Here is a 23537-nt window from a genome sequence, read left to right as displayed (position 1 = left end):
TCCAAGACTGGTGTTTCTGACACCATTTAATGATTTTTTTATTTCCCCCCTACCTACCTGGAAGAACGAACTAATCTGATAGAAATTTTGTGCAACATTTGTAAAAGTAATCCATCTACCACAAAGCCATTGACTGTAACATGCAATACGTCACTGAACACAGAAGACAGCCTCTGAATATTTCACTTAAATGTTCTTTTAAATTATAGAGGAAAAATAATAGATATTATCACCATTAGTTATTTGCCTGTTTTATGAAGAAAGCATCATCCCACACAATTAAAAAGGCATGACTTTATTAATTAATATATGTAAACTTTCCTGACCATTTCCTCTACCTGAAGCAAATGAAAATCCCACTAGTGGTGAGATGTTCCAGATTTATGTACTGAGATGCAGAAATCACATTAAGAGGTCAGAAAACTCGTTTCATTATCTTCAGTGCTCCAGAACAGAACTGATTCTGTCCAGCAATAACCTAACCCAAACAAGTCTGAAGTGCTAAAAAAAAAAAAAAAAATAAAAAAAAAAAAATAAAAACAGCGTATGTACAGGTTGGAAGGCAGAGCCACCCTGCAGGAAGACCTGGATAGACTGGAAGAGTGGGCTAACAAGATCCTTATGAAGTTCAACAAGGACAAGTGTAAGGTCTTGCACCTGGGAAACCATAATCCAGGAGCGCAGCACAGACTGGGACCTACCCGGCTGGGGAGCAGCTCTGTGGAAAGGGACCTGGGGGTCTTGGACAACAAGCTCAATATGAGTGAATTTGCTGCTGTGGCAAAGAAAGCCAACAGGATGCTGCGTTGCATCAACAAGGGCATCACCAGCAGAGATAAAGAAGTCATTCTCCCACTCTACTCAGTGCTCAGGCCACACCTGGAATACTCCGTTCAGTTTTGGTTCCCGCTATGCAAAAAAGCTGTGGACAGGCTGGAGAGGGTCCAGAGAGTGGCCACCAAGATGATCAACGGACTTGGAAGCCTGTAATATGAGAAAAGGCTGAAAGAATTGGGTTTGTTCAGCCTTGAGAAAAGAAGGCTTAGGGGAGACCTCATCACTGTGTTCCAGTATGTAAAGGGTGGCTACAAAGAAGATGGAGACTCCCTTTTTACAAGGAGTCACACGGAAAAGACGAGGGGTAATGGGTATAAGTTACTCCTGGGGAGATTCCGATTGGAAACAGGAAAATTTTTCACAATGAGAACAATCAGCCATTGGAATAATCTGCACAGGGAAGTGCTGGATTCCCCAGCACTGGACACTTTTAAGGTTCAGCTGGACAAGGTGCTGGATCGTCTTGTCTAGCCTGTGGTTTTGCCAAGAAAGGTCAGACCAGATGATCCCTGAGGTCCCTTCCAACCTGGTATTCTATGATTTGTATGTATAAACTGTGCGGGAAACAGGATGGGAATAAGTAGGAAACTATCACCACTTTTAACCAAGGTTATACGAGCAACAATGCACTTGTCCAAGAGCTATTAATACTTTACAAAGGAACCGCATCACACAACTTTATCATTGAAGATATTACTACTGCTGTTACTGTACAAACCAGACTGACAGTTCCCAAATTACTGACTTCAAAATCCAAGCTACAAGTGTCCACCACAGAAATCTTTTCCTAAATCTTCTGTATAGAGCAAAAAAAAGGTTAGCTGAAACGGAACATTTTTATCTGATTTTATTCTATCTAGAAATTGGATACCTCCAAGAGGAGGTTTATTCCCCTCAATGACTGTAAGGCGGGTAGAAGCTTTGCTTTAAATCTTTACTGCTTGTTTCAAATTGAAAAAGATGCTTTGAAATACGCTGCATTTTTCTCTTAAAGAATTAATTCTATTGCTAGTTTCTAGGATAAATATTATTTTGATGACCATATTCAAAACATCTAAACATCTTCACAAACTGATGAAATAGAACAAATACCTACATGAAAGAGTTACAGCCATAAACTTATTTAAAAATGTAGGTTTTTAAAATACTTTAAATTATACGCAAAACCAAATGAATAGATATTTTGATGGAGAATAAGAGTGCGCTTAGGGAAACAGGAAGTACTGCTAGAAAAGGAGAGGAACTGGATAGAATTAAGATAAAGACAAAGGAAAAACGCGTGAAGGAGGAAATCCTACAGAAAGGAAGAAGGCTGAGAATGAACTGCACCACTAAGCCTTGCATTCCTAGGAGAAAGTTGATGTGAGGGAAATCTACAATCCAGAAAAACAAGACAATCACATTCAAAGAACAAATTTCAGAGCTAACTGAACGATCATTTCAGTAGAGAACAGAACACCTTCCGTCACTGCTGCTTTATATGAAACTGGGCTTAGATGAGGACAAGATGTTAGGAAATGTGGAAAAGGAGTCCCTTAGGACACATCTCTCTGGTCCAATACAACATCCGAAGGCTCCAGCAATTTTCTGTGGAGGACTATTAATGTTGCTTTTATACAGCTGTAGCAGATGGTATGATTCACTTATCTCAAAATACAAGAGCTCAGGGAACCTGATGATATTATCAGGCATCAAGTTAGAACAAATAAAAAAGTGCCTTTCATGCAAATATTGAAACTATGGATATCATGTTGCGGGGAGAGGGCTAATATTTAACACATTTTTTTTTAGAGATATCAAACTTGAAAAGAAAAAGACTATGCTGGTGATATTACACAAATACAACCCTCAACTGTTGTTTTTCCTTCCCCCCTCAAGGATGTCCCTAAACTCCTGTTGGAGCGTTAAAGGTAACGCAAGGTAGGAAAATAACCTATTTCCCCCTTCTGTTAGGCTTCCGTCAGCACCTGCTGTTGGGCACCGCCAGAGATGGGATACCTGGTCAGGCATACTTCTATTGTGAATCACTACTGTACTACTGATGGCCTTGTGATTTAGCAAGCTCTTTAGATCTAAATTGCTTAGGAGAGAGGAAAAACTCTTCAAGAGAAAAAGAATATGTAATCGAAATGCCTTCTACCTCCTCAAGTGTCCAGAAAGACATTTCTTCACCATCCCAGCTTCTGTAGTTACCACATAAGGAAGTAGCATAAACAATTTCTGAAAGTTCAGAAGTATTGCCTCAAAGGTTTTAAAAATAAGAAACTCTGTTGCAAAGAGAGCCACCATCCATTCAAGTTTTCACTCCTCAATTCTCAGCTGGAGCAAGCAGGAGTCCTACACAAAGCCAGCAAGGGTTTTTTTAATCATGCAAATGATTAAAAAAAATAAAATCAAATCATGCTTTTCTGCCAAGACCCTGAGGTTGTTTTCTTTCCCCTTAATGAAAGACAGAGCTTCAAGACATGTCCTGTTCCCCTCTGCCCCCCATATAGCTCTTTGCCTCCCCGAGCTGCATCATGGAAAGAGACACACACCAAGGAACTAACGAACAGGAGCAAGAAAGGCTCCAACAATATTGGAAATCTCTGCCATCATCTGGGGATGATGGGCAGACACTGGGATAAAAAAAGCCATTTGTTATTATAAAACAGGGTACAACACAAGATGAAGATAGGAAAACTAGCAAAATTGAAAACGTAATCTGCAAGTCAACACAAAAAATGTATTTTTTTTTTAAGTTTAATTCTTTAGAAGTTTTGCATAATGCTTACAAAAGATTAGTAAAAGTGAAAAAATATTCATCAGTGCTAATAGGACAGTTCTTAATGAAGAAACTTTAAAAAAATCCTCAAAGGACTCCAAACATCTGTAAATCCACAGGCATGGTAAAGAGCATAATTACTGAATATGTGAACTAACAGGGGGGGAATCAAAGTGAGTACTATAAAAATCATAAAGAGGATAGTAAAAGATAATGGCAATGGCAGGTCTATTCAACAGAAACAAGATCTTAAAACACACGCATTTTAACAGCAAAGAACAATTAATGTAAGTAGCTAAAAACAAAATACTTCAGTGGGATGTCAATCAGTAACACAGAGCTGACAACTGTGCTTTAATTAAATTTGAGACTGTTACCAATTAGTTAGTCTAGAGCACTACAGGCTTCATGCTGCCTATGACTCAGTGCACTGACTCATCCAGTCAAACTTTTCTTACAGAACTATCCAGGCACCCACAAGGATGCAAGATCAAAAGGAAAGTAGTTTCATTGACCTTCTTAGCAAAAGTCTTGTTTTAAATTTAGATGACCGAAAGTATATACTGACATAACTGTTCAAATAGGTTTATGAGGAGAGAATTTCAGGAGCATTGTTTTAACTCCATTTCAGATAAACATCTCAAAAAAATCAAAAATACAAGTAATGTTTTGTACGGTTTGAAGCTGAAGCAGCAGATTTTAAATCTGCTTTTTTATAAGCTGCTTGAGTAGCATTATTTAATATTAATAAAATATCTATCCTTTTTCATTGAAAGATCCTGTTCTCTGCCACTTAGAGTCCTGACTGATTTTAACAATGGGAAGCTGAAATTTTTCTATGTCAGAAGTACGGTCTCCAGCTGATGGGGGGTGGGGGTGGGAAAGAGTGACAGAAAGTCTTCAGCCATTTCCCTGTTCAGGGAAAAAAACATTTGCTTAGATTTTTAAAATTACAACAATTCTACCATTGCGCTAATCAGTAATGGCATTTTCAAGTTCTGAAATAAAAATAACAGGAGGATAATCCTGGGTGAAAAAATCTTCTATTTATATTCTCATGGACCTCCAAAACCATGTTAGATTTAAAAGCAAGATTCTCTCCCAGTTGTTCTTGGTGATTGCTCAGCCTATGATGTCTTAAGCTGCCAAGCGCAGGATCTCAGAAAGGCAAGTTGTCTCTCTTGCTCTCTCAGATTCCACTCTAATAGTGCCAATACAGAGAGAGCAATCAAAGAAGAGTGGATGAGAGGTGTCCAAAACCAAGACAGGCAACCTCTTGAGAAGCCCGACCATACACATGTACAAACTGATGCAAACACCTCATTGTTTCTCAGAACCATCTGCTCACCATCACCCTCAGCCCGAGCTGCATGCTGGCCTTGCAGTCACAGGCTGGATCAGCTTCCTAATTCACCTGACATTGCTAGTTTTGGTGTGAGCTCATTCCATGGCTGCACAACCAGCAGAGCAGAAGAGGCAGCAAGAATGTTTATCCAGATAGCAGCTTGTGCAGCACAGTTTGAGATCTGTTAGGCCATCTGATACACAGGACCAGAGCAAATCTGAAAAAAAAGTTGAACTTTAGGCCTGGAGCAAAGAGTGGAACAGGTAAGGCTCCTGAGAGTTAAAGTCACAGAATGGTTAGAGTTGGAAGGGACCTTAAGGATCATCTAGTTCCAATCCCCCTGCCATGGGCAGGGACACCTCCCACTAGACCAGGTTGCTCAAAGCCCCATCCAGCCTGGCCTTCATGATAAAATAAGCATGAATGTTGCAATTAAGACAGAACCTTAAAGCATGTTTTTCCACAGAACCTACACTAGAATCTACAAATCTCACAAATCTCAGTATTTAACATCACATTTTACCGATTGAAAAAGCTGTAACTTCACCGGGAACAGGCACACTTCATCACCTTCTCACAGCAGAGAATGACAACTTACTGAATATCAGTACTAAGGTAGGTACAGTTACAAGATGGTAAGTATTTGGGGGGGGGGGGGGAGGTGCAATTCTGCACTATTTTCTCATGGGCAAGTCTTCCTTCTAGTTCATCTCTCAGCACTGGTACTTACTAGGTACTTCCATAAGCCAATTTAACTTACCAGCATGGCATAAAAAACTGACACAGAAGAAAAAGCAGTATTGTTTTCTGCCACATTAGTGTGTTTAACTGATTTGCAGAACAGTCAGGGAGGGACAGGAGCATACGGAGATGGAGATGCATGGGGACCAGGGAAGCTGGACTTGCCCCCTTCAGTGGCAGCAAGACATTCCATTGGCTTACCTGTGCAGCCTGACTCTTCCAGCAAACTCCGTAGGAATGAATCAACTCCTTCAATTTGAGTTTTCTTTTCAAAAGCAAAGTAACATTGGAAATTGCAATATCTAACACAGTAATTAAGAAATGCACTCAGCTGACAGATGAACACTGGAGCGTCCGTCACACAGCTCTTATCTGATTCTCCAGAAGTCACCATATCAAGCAGGTAGGTCACTTTATTGGTTCTCATTCTTCTGGCTATAAAACTCAGGAAGTCCAGATCTGCTTCCCAGAGGCACTGTGACCTGCAAGTGGACGTTCACTCCAACGTGTTTCAAAGCTCCAAACCAAATATTTAACTCAAAATGTTAACCTCTTCAAAAAAGCAGGAAAAGGGGCATTTCTGCTTGGGCACCCAAAGCATAATTTTGGTATTGATGCCTCTAAGTTCTGCAAAGTAGAGGTACTATTACTGTGTTATCTTATAGGACAGCTGTAAAGATAAATTCTGCGTAATGACTTTGAACGAATGACTTTATCTACGAAGATAATATGTGAAGAACTCAAGTGTTTTAGAGATACAATTCAAGAGACAAAAATCTGAATTCAGACTTTGAATAGTGAACAGCGTACACGACGTGCCCACGTACAAGAACAAAACCAAATGAGTAGCTTATTCACCCAGCACTCTCTGGCTACGCCTACCTTAGCAGGCCAGCGGAAGAAGATTCTCAAAGGGCAGAAACAGTTTTGTCTGAGACATGCACTCCAGCGGGATTTACTTCGGACCATTTCTACTGTGGTTCTTCAGGTCGAATATTTATTAACAGTTGGAGCACAAGGTGCACTCTCAGAATGCATCTCCTGGCTCAGCCTGAAGAAATCCAGTTTGTGCACCACGGTGTGAACCATCTGCTTCAAGCAGGGACAATCCATACATTCTCTCAAAAGCAGATTCTTTACTCAAGAACTGAAATGCTAACGCAGATGAACCCTATGTTGTGCTAAAAAAAATGTGGGTTTTTAAAAATGTAATATTTTAAAATATAATTTTTAAGTGTAATTATGTTTCCAGATGTATTTTTTAAAGGTAATCTAAAAACATTTTCCAAGGGGAGCTCACAAAATACAGAAGCAGTTGATGCAATCTGGGAAACCTTTCAACGCCACAATTGTAAGTGACAATTAAACAATTCAGTTATCCTCTACTGTATTATTAAAACCCTACAAATTGGAAAACAGATGACGTAAATGGTATTTATCATGCCAACATGAATTTTTCATATAGTTGAGTATTTTGTAATACTTCTTTGATGCTCCAGTCAACTTCCTTTCTCTTGGTACAGTTAAGACTGGATATAAAATACAGACCACTGTGTAATGCAACTTTTTAATGTCTGTACAAACAATACCTGTTCAACCATAAACCAATGGTTAGACCAGTAGTTGTACGTAGTCTTGAGTTTAAAAGAGTATTTTTTATACATTTGCTATAAAAAAGATCATACTTATTAATGCTTCCAGTATACCAACTACAGAAATCCAAAAATACTGCAGAAAGTCATCTTAAGCACTACTTTTCTTTCTATAGTCCAAGAAAGCTGTTAAATATTTTTGCTATAGAAATCTAATGTATTTAGTGTTTCTTCATGTTTTTATTATATCAGATCAAAACTGCCTGTAGTCAATAACCATTTAACTTATTCTGAGCCATCTCAAAACATCTGAAGAAATTCACAAACCAAATTCTTTACAAAAATTAAGGTAAACTTTTTAACATCTCACCAAGAAGCAATTAAAGAAGTAATGCAGATCGTAATTACCTGACAGTGTCTGCAAAATTCTTCAAAAAAGGAAACCAAACCAGATCACCTCACCATGATAAAATAATTCAGATGAGTCCGCAAATATTTTATAACTCCTTAAAACATTACAATGAATCACATCTTGGACATTACCCCAAATGATCTATGCAATACAAAGGAATCCTGTCAGTGTTATAAAATATGTGTATACTAGAAAAGCTTTCTAAAGAGGATAAAAGTACTATAATATTGAGGAAAAAAACCCACACAACTAATTAAGTGCTAGTTGTGGCCAAGTAAGAGTTTACTGCTTCAGAAATAAGTGGTTTACATTCTACTAAGAAGGGCTTTTCAATAGGATACCATTTCCCAAGGTCACTTTGTCATTGTTATTTTTTCCCTAGATAATTATTTGCTTATAAATTCAAGGCCAGCAAAGAGGTCTGCATTCAGTCCTGCCGAACAATTACCCACCTACAAAATTCTTCATTAAAAAAAGATAAATCCCTTCTACTCAAGAAAACATACACTACGTACACTCACTTCAGACTTCGCAATAGTAATATTGCTGGGTTTAGAGAATAGCATCTGGCAAACCTTACAAAATGTTTAATCACATCATATTTCTAGAACTATTAGGAATCTAGAACTCTTTTTGCCAGAGCAAAAATATTCACAAAAAGTTTTATCAGTTTGAGGTCATCTTTTTTTCTCCATGATGTTAGTCATCAAAATACTAGTAGATTAAACGAATTATCCATGAGAAAACAAAGTTTCTATGAATCTTTCTCTTCTGCTCTGTCAGGGGGTGCACTGCCTGCTCTGTTGGAAGTGACATCTGTTGAAAGAACATACCTCACGTAAGCTGAAAGATGTGCAGCTTCTCAAAGCCATTTAACAAGGATTTTAGACTAATAGTGAAAAGCAAAATCTAACTACCTACCTTTGATTAATCCCAAAGCATATATAAATTTTAATTATTATATTTCTCAGTTCTAAGCGCTGTTTCTTCAGTTGACTCAAGATGTGGTTTATGATGGATAAGGCTCCTGCACCTTCCCCATTTATCCCAAATCTGTTTATTGCACCTATCATCGTCGTCCTATCTAATGCATGCATAGATCAACCACGTAGAGAAAGTATTCTTTTTATTTTTGCACAATTCCCTAAGGATTTGTCTTTGATTCCCGTTAAATATACAAAAATTAAAAACATGCACTTGTTTTATATGCCTGCCAAAAGGCAGGGCTTTTAAAATTATTTTAAATAAAACAGATTGTTAAAAAATTTTGGCACAGTGAGACATGCTATAAAAATTGGTTACTCGTGGGATCGCAAAGATTTGTTAGTAGAGAAATCTACTCTTAAGAGAAATGCTGGAAGGGTTTTAATATTTCTCTAAATAAATTAAGAAACTGTACACACTCAAAGTCACAGCTGAAAAAAATTAAAACATACACTTTGCTGTTATTCACATGCAAATAAGAAAAATCATCCTAGAACTAAGAAAATGAGAGGTCAAAGATAGTCCAAGATATTTTTGCAGTTTTATCAGGATATTTTTATACCGTTGCAATTTAGTAAGAAGCGTTATTTAGTCTTAGCACACTAATAACCTTTCCTCCCTCTTATGAGAATTTAAAATATTTTGCAAAGATGTTCAGTTTCATAAGGTAGATCAGACATACCTGCTTTTAAACTAGAGAGTATCTATTTTGATTTTTAGTAATTGTTTCAAAACTGTTGCCTCACACAAGGGAAATTATTACAAATCTAGAGAACCACATACTGTACACAGACACCTAGATACTCTGAGGCCCCTACATTCCATTCTGAAGAAGCTGCAATTTGCATTTGCATTCTGTTTCTTCTATAAGGAACTCCAAAAATGAAAGATGATTTACTATTCAAGTATATGTTCTTAGGTCATCTCAACTTCAATCAGTAACAAAATACTGCCATGTTATATTACAAAATTATTTAACAATGAAAAAGGAATAAAAAAAGGGAACTTCTAGAAAATAAAAACATCTATGACAAAAAGTGGTTGAGGTTACCCTGTAGAGCAAAGGAGCCATTTCAAGTTTCCCTGCAGCAAACTTCAAAATGTTGAAAAGCAAACAAGCTTTCCAAAATCCGTACTTACTACTAAAAAGGTGATGTTGATGACACTGTTACAACATGTATGAGCAGCCACATTGTACAGATTAAGTCACAGATCTATAGAAGCGCAATCCCCATCTAAACCTTGCTCAAGTACACAAAAGCTCAAATTGTCAGTGAAAATATTTTAAAGGGATTAAAAGGTCTTATGCCTTATGACATCACCTGCTAAAAAAAATAAAGATGATGAATAAAAAACCTTACACTACTATATTTTTGTTAATGGTAATATAATACACCATACAAACCATTTTTTCTGGTATCTACTAGAGAGAAGAGAAAGAAGCAAATAAAGTAGGCAGCAAAAAAGAATTTTAGTTGCAAGCAAAAAATATCTCCTATCAGTTCTACACAGTACCTGTCTTTCATCTATGTAAAAAGTTACCACATGTAACTTAAAAAACATAAGGACTGATAGGTGGAACATAGCCAGACCGTAATTTTTTCCAAAAGCATCTTTGAGAGAATATGAAATGATAAAAAAAGTTGTTTACACTCCAAGTCTAACAATCTACAATATGAAAAGAAATCTAAATAAATAGTTGGCATTTTATAGGAAAACAGCCTTCTCACATAATGTATTAAGTACAATATAAAATGATTTTCCAGTACTGGTCCACTCAGCAATTCAATATAATGCAACCATTCTTACCCATTTTTCACATTCATCTCATCGGTACACTAACAGAGGATGCTACTAAATTATACCAGTATACAGCTGAAATATCTGTAAGATCACTGACTAGGTCTGCATATTCAAGCATTTCAGTAACTTGTATTCTCTACCAACCATCTCTACGTCACTCCATACAGGGGAAAAAAAGACTGTTATGAATATGATATTTTGAAGCACCCATCAATCAAAATCACTCAATAGCCTCAAAATTAATTTCAAATACATTTACTTCACAAGGGTTCAATTTTTGTCATTACAGCTACATTATGAAACAGCAATTTTGTAGGCAAGATACTCTCTTCTTTACTTACAGACACTTTTTGTATTAAAACATGAAAAAAGGCATTTTACCTCTTCTTTGTTATTGTTTTGCCTTCTTCATTTATTTTCTAAAATTACATTTGTGATCTTGAAACTACAGAACATACCAGAATACTCCACCTGTAAACATCTGTGATTTATCTTAAAATACATGACGGCTTCCTCAGTCATCAGCTGTAGGTCCTTCACAGAAGCCTGGCAAAAGTCCCTTGGCTGGTAAACCACTCTCATCCTTGCACGTCCAGAAGCGAAGGGAGCTGTGACCCAGACCCTCTAGGACATGCCAAGTGCCACCCCTTGCATAGTGTGAAACCTGCATTTCGTGTAACGGAGTGAAACATCCAGAAAGATTACTGGGAGCAAATTTTTTCAAAATCTTTTTGCAAAAGAACACAGATGAGTCCTTTCTCCCTTCCCTCTCCGATCAGAGGAAAGAGATGCAAACGAAAACCACCACCACCTGCCTTTGTCACCTGCTTTTAGGCAGCTCCAGCAGGCCTCACTTCAGTACGCATTATTTACTTTACTCATTTTCATAAGAGTAATGTTGTCTGGAATAAGATTTAATGACATTATGACTCAAGCACGCCATTATTAACATTTCCATAGGAAATTAAAATTTCAATGTCTGAATGACTTCAGCTAATCACTAGACATAGCAAGACAGAGCTGACTTCCTCAGCTACCTCAGAAGAAACTTCTTTTCTCAATTATAACTGAGGAGATATTTAAGATGCAATAAAAATTTTACAAAGGCTCAACTGAAAATCTAATCCATTCTTTAATATTTATGGTTAGCCAACCCAAAAAAGCCATGTACATGTTTTTGATCAGTCCTGGCTGCAAAGTGCCTATAGCAATTTGACATTAGATAATACAACTTTTTATAAAGAGGGCGCCTGAAACAATATTAGTTGATTTCAGTGTTTAAAACAGTTATTAAAAGAGTATTTTCCCAAGCTGCTGAGCACCGGCAAACACCATTGGAATTAAGATGATGTGCTCAGAAACTCTGAGGAATAAAATTTAACCCCAGAAGAGATATTTGGATGACTTTAGATACCCATTAATTTTAAACATGAGATCTGAAAGTTTTAACCTTCTAATTATCTCTTTATGCAGAACAAACCTGTGCAGAGCTACTCAAAACAGGATTACCTTAAACAGAAAGCCAAGAAAGCGAGGAAAAAACCTGCAGATATTCCCCATACTCCAGTTGTGATCTTAAACCCCTAGTAATACTTTGTGTGGTAGAAAAAGCCTGTATTCCTGTTTGCAAACTCAAATTCAAATATTTAATAAGAAAGCTTAGCCAAAAGGCTGACTAAATAAGACACACAGTACTAGACGGGGAGGAAATGAGTAGCTACATATATTAATTATCACCCTTTCTGGGATCGCAGGCTCACTCAAGTTAAAATTTAAAGGGCTTAGATTACTTTCTGGTGAATTTTATTAGTTTTCCCCAAGAGGTGCAAAGACTAATGCTGTCACAACAGAAAAGGAGAGCATATACAGCGTCATTACAAGCTGAGTCACCCGAAAGCACTGAATCTTGCTTTATTATAACACAGCATCTTAAATAGTCTCCTGAAGCACTATCATTTGTTATGCGATAGAGTGGTAACAGCAAGCTAACCCGGTATTACAACAAAATGAAATCTGGCGCATCTGCAGAGTTGTTCTCACTAGGCAGACCGAGTTCCCTTGCTGGTCTCTTTGGAGATAGCAGCTGCAGGCTTCCCTTCCTCTACTGCAATAGAGAAAGATGCAGAACAAAGTTGGTGAGAGCTGTCTTGTTGCTATTGCTGATGATAACATTTAGATATGCCTGCTGAGAGCCGTGCTGCAGGTGGGGCGAAGAGGTGGTCGGGCAGACGGCCAAGAATTACAACCAAAAGATCCTTCCCTGTGCAGTTGTAGCCATCAAATTATTCTTCCCTCCCGCACAAGCTTTTTAGTTACTTTCTCTCTGAAGAACAAAATCTTGAAGTATAAAAAAAGTAAAATCTGAAGCGACTTCTTCACCATGCCTCACCTGTATCTTGCCACCATTCAGATCCAATACATGAATATTTTTCATTTTCTGGTACCACAGTCTACTCACACGGCAGCGCCAACTTCAAAACGGAAAACAGTTGTGCAGTGCTCTCAAACAAATTGTATGTGTTTTAACTCGTCTGTCATTAGAGAATTTATGATCCCTGTATTTTTTGGGGACCCACTACAGAAGACAGCAAAGCAAGAAGCTTCAGACAATTAAGGAGCATGACTGGACTTTCTCCTCCCCCTCAACTGACAGGCTGTTCACAAACACCATCTCCTGTCTTGTTTTCTGTCCTGTCCCCTTCTCTCCTCTCTCATCTTGTGATGGAACTCACCCAGATGCAGATACTGTAGAACTTGCATGACATTTGCTGGTATCACAGTGTTAAACAATACTCATTCTACCTTGTTACTTTTTTCGTTTAGACTGCTTGTCAAGCAGAGAGCGATCAGTTATAAGTTAAGGAATTTAAGCAAATAGGGTCTGGTTCTCCAAATCCCCATGAAGACACTACCACCATAAAAACAGGTAATATCATTACTTTAAATAACAATAGATACTTGAGGGACTATCTTGTGCACATCTTAATTGAAACTTTTTTGAAACTATTTTGAAAGTGTCTTCCATTTTCATGAACTACCTTCAAATGCTAATTTCACCAAAAAAAAAAAAACAACTCCCTTTTAGATTTTAGCCAAATATTTTAAACAGTGCTTTCTATCTGATGAGATTCCATTTAACAAGTTTCCTATTACACACCACAGAAAATTAATACACTTTGCATACATATGCACTCTACATGCATTTTGTTACACATCTGCCTACACAGCTGTGATCTAAACCCCGGCTAGTCTCTTTCGTAAATTCACAATATATACAACCAGGAAATCAGGGAAGACAAGAGTGACTGAAAGGGTACAGAGGAACTACGTAATCAGCTGAAATAACTCTCAATACCCCCCAGTAACACTGGGGTATCAAGGAAAGAAGTGTGTTCTGTAATTCCAAGAATATTTTCATAATTTCTCTATATTAATTTATTGCCTTTTGCAAATTCCAGTATTTATCTTCCTGTTCTACAACAGCCTACTTTTATCAATCACCATATAAACCCCTGTGCTGCTGCCACAGAAAAATTAACCATACAATTTGCATATTGAGATATATTTTCAGCACGCTTCCCACAACAACAAAAAAAATAATCATTGTTTCTACAATAAAGAACACTACATAAATCACTTGCTTTATGTCACCTACTTTCATTTTACAAATCCAGTGGAAAATAAGCTAAAGTGATAAAAACAGTTACTATGTCCATGGGGTGTTGTGCTTTTCCAAAACAAGTATTTCAGCATTTATCTCACCATGTAATTAATATTCCATGCCAAATTTGGTAGTCTGGTTGCATCCTACAAAATACCTCATAAAACTTGAGAAATCAGAATTAATTTTTCCAGGTTCCTTTTCAATTCCTGTTTATCTTGGGCACCCTGCAGAAAACTTCCATTTTGAGAGCCTTTAGTGTAAATGGGTTGGTTCCAGTTATAAATTATTTGCAGATGGCTTTGGAAGTACTATGGTAAGTACACTGGTCACCAGCATAGCCACATAACTATTTATATACCATGATACTTGGAAACCCTTCTCCCAAAACAGAAGTCTACTCTGCAGGGTGCTGTACAGAGAAAGGTTATTTTTGTCCTTAAGAGCTTACAACCAGTATAAGGCAGAAAAAGAAAAGGAATACTGACACATGGACAAGGATATAGAGAAACTAAGACATTTTCAGAACAATAGACTCCACTTTTGCCCACCAGCAGAGTACCTCAGCTTCCTTTGAGTGCCATCTATTACTTGACTAACTAGCTCTGTGGAACAGGATGGAAACAACTACGCTCCAGATCAACAACATCGACCAGTGGCAACAGAACTTCAGGAGGTGGGAGGCTACTGCCTTCAAACTAATTGAAGAGCTCAAGCAGCACTTCAGTGACAAAAGACCAATGTTTGACTGTCATCAATGCCTTATGCTTCCTTTTGTTATTTTGGAAGGCTCATGCCCTGTCTCAGCTGAAAAGGAATAATTTGACATTTGGATGCATGAAAACCTTAGCTATCCTGAGAACAACACAATATATACCTGAAAGACTCATGGCAAAGCTGCATGTTTTTAAGAAATACCTGTCTCTTTCTAGGAGCTAGGTATCACACATTATTTCCAAGACAAAAGGGATACCCCCTTCAATGAAAGCTGGGTAGTAAAAATAATTTGAATAATTTTATTATATTATTATTTTATCTAGTTAAAAGGCAAGTGAATATTGCAAAGTAAACAATAGGAAGTAATAGGGTAAAAATTGGGAAAACATGCTTCTGCATGTCCAAAGGCATTCATTCTGAAAATTCACTTGGTTCTTCGCTTCCCTTAAAGTTTAAGAGAACAGAGAAAACTCAAGCTGCCCAGACAACTGCAGAAACACTGGCCGAGTACGCATAAAGAACACTAGTGGACTGAGAAGACTAAAATGTAGTTTAGTCAATACAGTGAACTTAAAGAGGAAATTACTTGTGTGTGGATTTACTGCAACAGACTTTTCATTGAGAACTGAGGTAGATCGGTAAAAACTAATTTGTACAATGTACTTCAAAGACAGGACTACTACAGGGACTTTGTAGGAACAAGTTCTAAGACAATAAAAGAAGATTCAAAGATAAGTGGAAATACTATTGTTTAAACCCCTGAAAAACAGATTCCACAAAGGAGAAAGTCAACAAGAATATTCAATAGGAGGGTACTAACATCTTCATCTCAGCTGTGACTCATTTAAGTAACATTTATTTTCTTAGGAACCCCTATAAGTGAAATGAAAACCCCATTCACTGACCAAAACCACAGGGAAAACGTTGTCTTTCTAACTGGATTTTCTTTATATTGGCAACTCCTTGTCTTAGGACATAACAAGAAATAGAGGCCCAAATCAGCTTTTTTATAACAAAGAATATAACTGTGTCAAAACCAAGTAAAGGAAACCTTTGTGTGCGTAGGACAGAAGAAAGCAGAAAAACAAAACCCAAGATCAGAACATTACCATCCCTGCTCACAAAATAAAGTGTTCATGGACTTCCCAGACATGACTATAACCTTAAAAATGTAAACTGATACAACAGTCCCAGTTCTATATCCATCTTAACAGAAACTGCACCACCATTGATGTCAGTGAAAACCAGTGTCAGTCTTGGTTTAAAATTTCACTGATGCTTACTCTAGCAAAACTCAGTTGTCACATTGCATCCTTTTGCACACTACTTATTTTCAAAACCTCAGGCGTCAAGCAGTGCTGCGAATATATGATTTACTCTGTCTTTAAAAAAAAAAAAAAAAAAAAAAAAAAAATGGAAGTGCTCATTTCATTTTCAGTTAGCTAACAGGTTAACCGTATTATCAATGCTTCTGTTCAAGATAACACACTTGTGTTCTCTTACATCTGTCATTAGTGGTTCATCACTCGCTTAGGAATCTGCAAAACCATGTATACACAAATCTGAAAAAATCCTACCCCTATGACAAGGTATTTTACGTTCATAAATATTTAAATTACCAAAAAGCCCTCAGGGGCAACAATAGTTACTCTCCACAGTTTACAACCACAAATAGAGCTTCTTTTGCAAGTTCTGTTGCCACATAAGGGTTTTTTATATCAACAAACAGTTTAATAAACAATCACTTCACCAGCCTCTTCTTAAGTCCTATTTAAGTAGAAAATTACACAATTGGAAAATATACTTCACACACAGTGTCACAATTTACATGTTCATTTCAATTATCGTTACAGTTCTGACATCTGAATGAAATCTGAACTCAAAGTTCCTTATGTATTTCACTGGTTTAGATATCTTCAACAGTAAGATTGCAAAAGCAATGCGTATGGTAAAATAATTACATTGTTCAGATTCTTTCTGATTTTCAAGCCACTTAATACATTACCTTCCAAACTAAAGAAGTTCTCACAGGGCGACGCAACAAGATTTGACCAGAATTTTTGGTTTCTGAATCTACCTCAAACTTGCTATATTCCCATGCCACTGTTGGACAATGCTGTTTTCACATAAAAATAAACAAACACACACTTTGAACTTTCCACTTCTTTATCATTTCAGTCTTTGTAGTAAAACTACACATTGATAAGCCCAAATAAATAAGACTCTATGAAGGTAACATAAAAAGCACCAAAATGACAGATGAAATCATCTGAAATGTGGAAATCTTGTAAGCATTTAAGTTGCATAAGAAATCCTTTCAACTTCAATATTGTACTTAAGATTCCTCAGGTGAAAACTATTACACTGTACATCATTTTTGTAAAGGGAGTGTGTAACAGTATACTTACGCTGCATACACCAGTACAATGTAGATATATCAACACTTCAGTGTAGAGAGACCTGAGCTAACCCAGATACCAAAAGGAGTCTACTCACAGTACCACAGCCAAATAAGATTACTTGTAATATTTCCACAGTTTTAACAAATACCGATTATTTGGGGATTCAGGCAGACAGATACTAGAATTTTATTATTTTGAATACAGAGCCTTAATTTGAATTGCAAAACAATTCAGAACCTTTAAAAGGTGCAACTGATTCTTAAAGCGCATCCCTTTATTCCTCTAAACAAAAGTTATCACTACACTGCACAATTTTTTCTGCCAGACTGCTGCTGAATCACAAATGTTAATTAATCATTTAACTCACCTGGCCTGGTTGGGGGGATAAACAATTAACAACCTCCTCCAGCATCACTGGTATGTGCAATCTCCCAAAATTATTGTTTTCCATACTTTGAGCAAACTCTTCAGTTTCACATTTCTGGACAGTTTGTTCCTTTAACTCACAGTCAGAAAGCTTTTTTGCTGAAGAGTGGATCCTTCTGGCCAAAGTAGCCACATTTACTGCATTCAGTTTTAAGTTGCCCAGAAACAAACATTTGTAAGCTTGGCACAGACACTGAGATAACATTTTGGAGTTGGTCAACCTAGAAAAACAGTAGATGCAGGGAATTACTTCAAAACAAACATTTAAAACAGCAGGTTTGTTTAAAAAACAAAGTGGAAGCGCTGTAAGTAAAGCATTACACAGTCCAAGATGGGCAGTTTTATAGACGTCAAGTCAGCAAAAAGTGAAAATCTCTTGTTTTCAGAATTTTTAACGTCATCTACCAATTGCATTCAAGCAACAATGGTTTTCTCTTCGTAAGGACCACCAGTTTTTCCTTTTCATTGCCAGGACTTGTAACAGTGTTACGACATCCCAGAGATGCTAACACTAAACAACTAACCAAATCTGAGCAGAACCAGAACAGTGACTTTACTTTCAAATTGTTCCCCTCTGTTTTGCCAAACATGAGACAATTGCTCTGAATAGTAGCACTTTAGTTGCCAATTTTTCCATATTTCTAGTTAAAACAGGAGTAGACAAGTCAAATACTGCAACCATATTTAAAATGGTGCTATAATTGTGACATATTTAGTACATACATGGTTTTCATCATGTATTACATCTTGTAATACCAAATATTTCAAGCACAGCTCCACTACATGGAGAACTGATGATTTTTTCCCTCTGTCCAAAACATTCCGAAACAAAGTCAGTAACCTACTAGTAGAAGACTACATGAGCTAATTTTTGCCTTCCATAAAAAAAAAAAAAAGAAAGTTTAACATAGGCGCTAATAAAACTTTATTTATAAGATACCTGCATCTCTTTATGGAGCTGAGACCTTCTACAATACTGTATGCATGCTTTCTCCTGCCAGGCAGGAAAATTGCAAACTTTTTGACACAAAACCGTTTGAAAAAGCACTATCCTACATTTATCCCATTAACAGGACAACCTTATTTTAACTATCCGATATTTACTACATGCTTTGCTTGGATTTACTTAGCCAGAGGGTTCACATATTTTGTCTGCATAGGTATGAACACAGTGAGTCATCACCTCTGGAAAGTTACTCTCCTGGTAATTTAAGCCTCGGCTGGGCAGTATTTCCCCTTACCTTAAATTTGGAAGCTTGTATCACTCTATAGCCTTGCACTGATATACCACAGCCCTGAGGTTTTGCAACAAACCACAATGGCTCTATAAGAAACACTATATGAGCAGGGTGAAGACCAACAATCATCATCAAACTCGCACTGCCCTACATTGGTTCGAGCCTGAGAGGTACTCTTAACACCAGGGACACGCTTTGCTCACAACTAACCTCATTCTACACAACTGAGGATTTTTTTCTTAGAAGTGAGCAGAAAGAGTACTTTCTTGTAACACACATCTTCAGTGGCATTCAGGCACAGTTTGAGTCCCACCTGCAGAGTGAGACTTGCACTGAAGCGGATGGTAAAGACAAAAAGGGAATAAGGAACTCAACTCCACAACGCTTTTTCCCCAGAGGCGCCTGGAGAAGCGGCACGCAGCCCGCACCTCAGGCCAGGCCCCAACGGGGGTGCAGGATAGGAGGCGGCTGAGGGCTGCTCCCCGCCTGGGCCAGGCGGGGACACGAAGGGCCGCCTGCCCGCCCCGCCAGGCCCGGGGGGAAGCCCACCTCACCGCAGGCTCTACCACTGCCCCTCAGTCCCCCGCTCCCGACAGGGTCGTTCCCACACACACACCCCTCATCCTCCGCCCAGGCCTCCCACTCTCCCCCTGACAAGCCGGGAAAGGCGGGAAGCGCCGCGCCCCCCCTCCACGGCGCAGCTGTGAGGAAGTCCCCACCTCAGCCTCACACCGGCGGGGGGACCACCCCGGGACTCCCCCCCACCCTCAGCAGTAGCAAGCGCCTACAGCCTCCGTGGGGCGGGTGGAGCCGAACCCCAGAGGCGACACCGAACACGCTGTACGGGCCCAGCCCCGGGCGCGCCGACAGAGCCATCCAGGCCCCAGCACGGGCCAGAGCCGCGCGACCGCTCGTCCCCACGCGCTTACCCTCGGCGCCGTCGCGCTGCTGGCGTCACAGGGGCGGCGGCCAATGAGGAGGCGGGGGGAGGCGGGCCGCTTGTGTTTGAATTCGGCGGCCGGGGCTGGCGGCCGTTTGCTCGGCCGGGGCGCTGAGGTGAGTGGCGGGCGAGCGGCGGGCGGCCAGGGGGCGGTTGGGTCTTTCTGCCGAAGCCTCGGCCGTACCGTAGGGCTGAGCCTGATGGTGGGCCTTGAGGGGGGGAGCTACCCACGGCGGGTCGAGGAGCGAGCCGAGAGGGCCGGGGTGGGGCTGGGCCCGGGCCGCGGCCCCCTGCTCACTTGCCTCCTGCCTCTGGGGGCCTCTTCCGCGTTACGGCTGTGCTCTGTGGCCGTGTCCGAGTCACGCCAGCGGCCGTAGAGCGACTGGGCTGAGAGAAGCCAAGCTTGCCCCGAAGCTGAAAAAGTGTCACCGAGAGCCTTTACTGCGAAGGTCTCACTCCGCTCTTGGGAGCGAATGAGCCGCAGTTCTCAGCAAGGGTGGCCCGTTAAAAGGGAATTCTGGTTTGACATCTGTGGAATGCATTTCTGTATCCCATACAAATCACGTTCACGTGAACCCCACTTTAACTGTCTCTTTAAACCTCCGTGCAATGTGACTAAACCAATAACCCAAAGAAAGCAGATGGGCGGCTACTCTGCGTTTTCTGAACGACAAGAAAGCCACTCGCTTTGGTCTGTGGAAACTCGTCTGCAAGCTTGCTCTGAAAAAAGAAAGCCAGTAAATGAATGAGTAGATTAAATTGTTGAAATAAGCCTACACATTTCCTAGGGAAAGGCTACTTCGTTTTCTTAAAGCGGTGGTGAATTGGGTCACCTTTTCAGGCCAGTTACAGCGCTTTCCAAACTTGTGTGATCATTGTATCAGTCCAGAGCGCTGACTAACAAGGGATGGGCAGATCCAGCACAGGTGCAAGATGTTAGTCCTGATTAAAAGTGTGAACTGTTTGAAAAGCTGTATTTGAAAGATAAGGCCCTTCACCTTTTTTTTTTGTCAATTGCAGAAAAGATTCAGCTGCTTGATCTGGAAGAGTCTGGGAAGCGAAGAAGAGGGACAAAAGGGACGTTGTTATGTCTGCTGTTAAGGAAGAAGATGTCTGTAATCACGTGAAAGTGGTGGTCCGTGTCCGTCCAGAGTCTCAAAAGGAAAAAGATGGCAACTTTAGCAAAGTTGTTCATGTTGTTGACCAGCATATATTGGTCTTTGATCCAAAGGAGGAAGAGGTTAGCTTCTTTCAAGGGAAGAGACTGACCCGTAGGGATATTAATAAAAGGATAAACAAAGATCTTAAATTTGTGTTTGATGCTGTTTTTGCTGAAAGTTCCACCCAGTTGGAAGTTTTTGAGCATACTACCAAAAGTGTAATTGATGGCTTCTTAAATGGATATAACTGCACAGGTAGGTAACTCTGCTATTTATCTTCTTAAATTCAAAAACTTTACTAAATTCCTTGAAGTTTCTACTATTTTATCCAACTGCTGTGGAGGCCTTAAAAAAGGCTGAGAAACGAATAAAACATTTTGTTTTAATTTATAGATATGAGAGGTTGACTTTTTAACCTATGGAAGTTAGAATAGCTCTACTGTATTTTGAAAATGAGTTTGTGGTAGGATTATAATAGGCTTTAGAATTTATCTGAATTTTGAACTGAAAATTCAAAAATAAAAGTGATTTTGAAATAACTTTTTGATTTTAGCTGTTAAAGGTAAAGCCTAAGTAAGAAACTTGATCAGTTTATGAAAACAGCTGTGTGGAATGACAGAGGTGTGTGAGCATCTATTTGACTTGCATTCCTGACTAGCTTACTGGTATAAAGTGCATCTTTTTGATTTCTTGTGTTTTTTTGTGAAAATTCAGTGCTTGCATATGGTGCAACAGGAGCTGGAAAGACTTATACAATGTTAGGTTCCCCTGAAGATCCTGGAGTGATGTATTTAACCATGATGGCACTTTATAATTGCATGGATCAAATAAAAGAAGATAAAATATGCAATGTTGCTGTGTCTTATTTAGAGGTAAGGCAGTTCCTGTATTTGGTATATTGCTTTTAATAAGGCATATTTTAATAAATAAAGGCAAGCTGGTTTTGCCTTCCCCCAGCCCTTTCTGAGACTTTACAAAATGTGTTCCTGATAGGAATGGAACTGAACTGTGCTCCGCAAATTTGGTATTATTCTTAGGCACCTGTTACTATTCTACAGAAGGCTGCCCAAAAAGACAATCTCTTCTAATCTATTCACTAAACGCTCTAATGATTTCTGTCTTGCTGATCAGTTGCATCCTTCTGTACATCTGTTGATGTGTATAAGAAAATATCTTTTCAGGGATATATTTCAGGACTTCACAATAAAATCCTATAAGCACTGTGAAATCACACACTAAAATAATCTCTAATCCCTTTTTGATGATATTTTTAAAAGTTTTCAGTTTATATTATTTATCTAAGATACAATAAAACTACTTGAATTAGCTGCTATGCCAATGGTTAGCTCTTTGCAAATATTCCTTTTGTTCTATGTCGTCACCTTTTCTCTTTAACTCTTTTGCATCACAGTTCTGGTTTTGCAAGTAGCTGTCTTGGCACTGATGTCAAACAGTAAAATTGTTACTTTTAGCCCCCTCAAAGTCTTAATGGAAGAGTAGTTAGTATTTGGAGGGGAGAAGGAGGAGGGAAAAGCTTTCTTTGCTGTGTGCTATTTTAAGTGCTTCCACAGACCAGGAAGTAAGGTGTTCAAGAATTTTAACAGAACTACATTTGGATTAAGAAATCTCTCTGAGGTGTAATAGAGGACAATAAATGCTTTGGATTCATGCTTGCTGCAAAAGCTTTTTGTACAGAGAGTAAATTTTTGGTTTTTTCGTAAAGAATCAAGATTATTTACTAAGAAAGAGTGACTCCTGCTTCAATGTCTAAAAAAACTAATGCAAATTGAGTATTTCAAGCTCAGTATAGGAAAGCTGTTCGGCAAAAATTCTACAGAGTTAACTTATTACTTTTTCTTAAAGAAATATTTAAAAAGTCTGATGATTTCTGGTTAGTTAAGTTTAATCCTGTGAAGTATGGTAGGATAGTTTTATTAAAAGATTTTAAATTCCCTTTCAAAGATCTACAATGAACAGATCCGTGATTTGCTGGTAAACTCGGGACCTCTGGCTGTTCGGGAAGATACCCAGAAAGGGGTGGTAGTTCAAGGGCTAACATTACATCAGGTATGTAAATAAGATATTGAAATTCAGGAAGCCTCACAATGTGTTTGAGAACATGATGAAGTTCCCATTGATCTGTGAAAGGTATACACAACTTGGTAATTTCCTAGTGGGCTTTTTTCTGGTAGTAATCACCAATACCTTAGAAACTTGTGAACCTAATTAATTAATTATTCAAAAGGATGTTGTGGAAAAAAATGCTTGCTTTCTTAAGCACAAATGGATTAAAGCATCCAGTCCTTATTATTGAAAGGGTACCATTGGTTTAACCCCTTTCAGGTTTTGGAAGACTTATTTACTGGCTAATACATCATAGCATTTCGTAAAGAAATTCACTGCCTTCAGTGCCATCTCAGAGTGTTCTATACCTTTGCAAGTCTTGTGTCTCAGGGTTGTGTTTGTTATTAAATAATCACATTTGAAAAGTTTCCTTTTAAATGACTTTTTCAGG

General features: G+C 38.6%; 2 protein-coding genes across 2 annotated transcripts in view; one reads left to right on the top strand and one right to left on the bottom strand.

The window, feature by feature from the left end:
• METTL15 (methyltransferase 15, mitochondrial 12S rRNA N4-cytidine) overlaps nucleotides 1–17907 on the bottom strand; it is a 97545-nt gene extending 79638 nt beyond the window's left edge. Inside the window, exon 1 of the mRNA XM_082485343.1 lies at nucleotides 17626–17907. Coding sequence (XP_082341469.1) covers nucleotides 17626–17889 — 264 coding nt within the window. The 5' untranslated portion in view covers nucleotides 17890–17907. The remainder of the gene's footprint in view (nucleotides 1–17625) is intronic.
• A 3042-nt stretch (nucleotides 17908–20949) lies between these two features.
• The window catches only part of KIF18A (kinesin family member 18A), a gene marked incomplete at both ends in the record, with an annotated part of 42545 nt that continues 39957 nt past the window's right edge, over nucleotides 20950–23537 (top strand). The window contains 3 exons of the mRNA XM_082485157.1: nucleotides 20950–21277; nucleotides 21737–21894; nucleotides 22985–23089. Coding sequence (XP_082341283.1) covers nucleotides 20950–21277; nucleotides 21737–21894; nucleotides 22985–23089 — 591 coding nt within the window. The remainder of the gene's footprint in view (nucleotides 21278–21736; nucleotides 21895–22984; nucleotides 23090–23537) is intronic.

Source organism: Vanellus vanellus, assembly GCF_965231255.1.
Source record: "Vanellus vanellus genome assembly, chromosome: 6".
NCBI classification, from domain to species: Eukaryota; Metazoa; Chordata; class Aves; order Charadriiformes; family Charadriidae; genus Vanellus; species Vanellus vanellus.
Note: the sequence above shows the minus strand (reverse complement) of the source record. Positions and strands in the feature narration are given on the sequence as shown.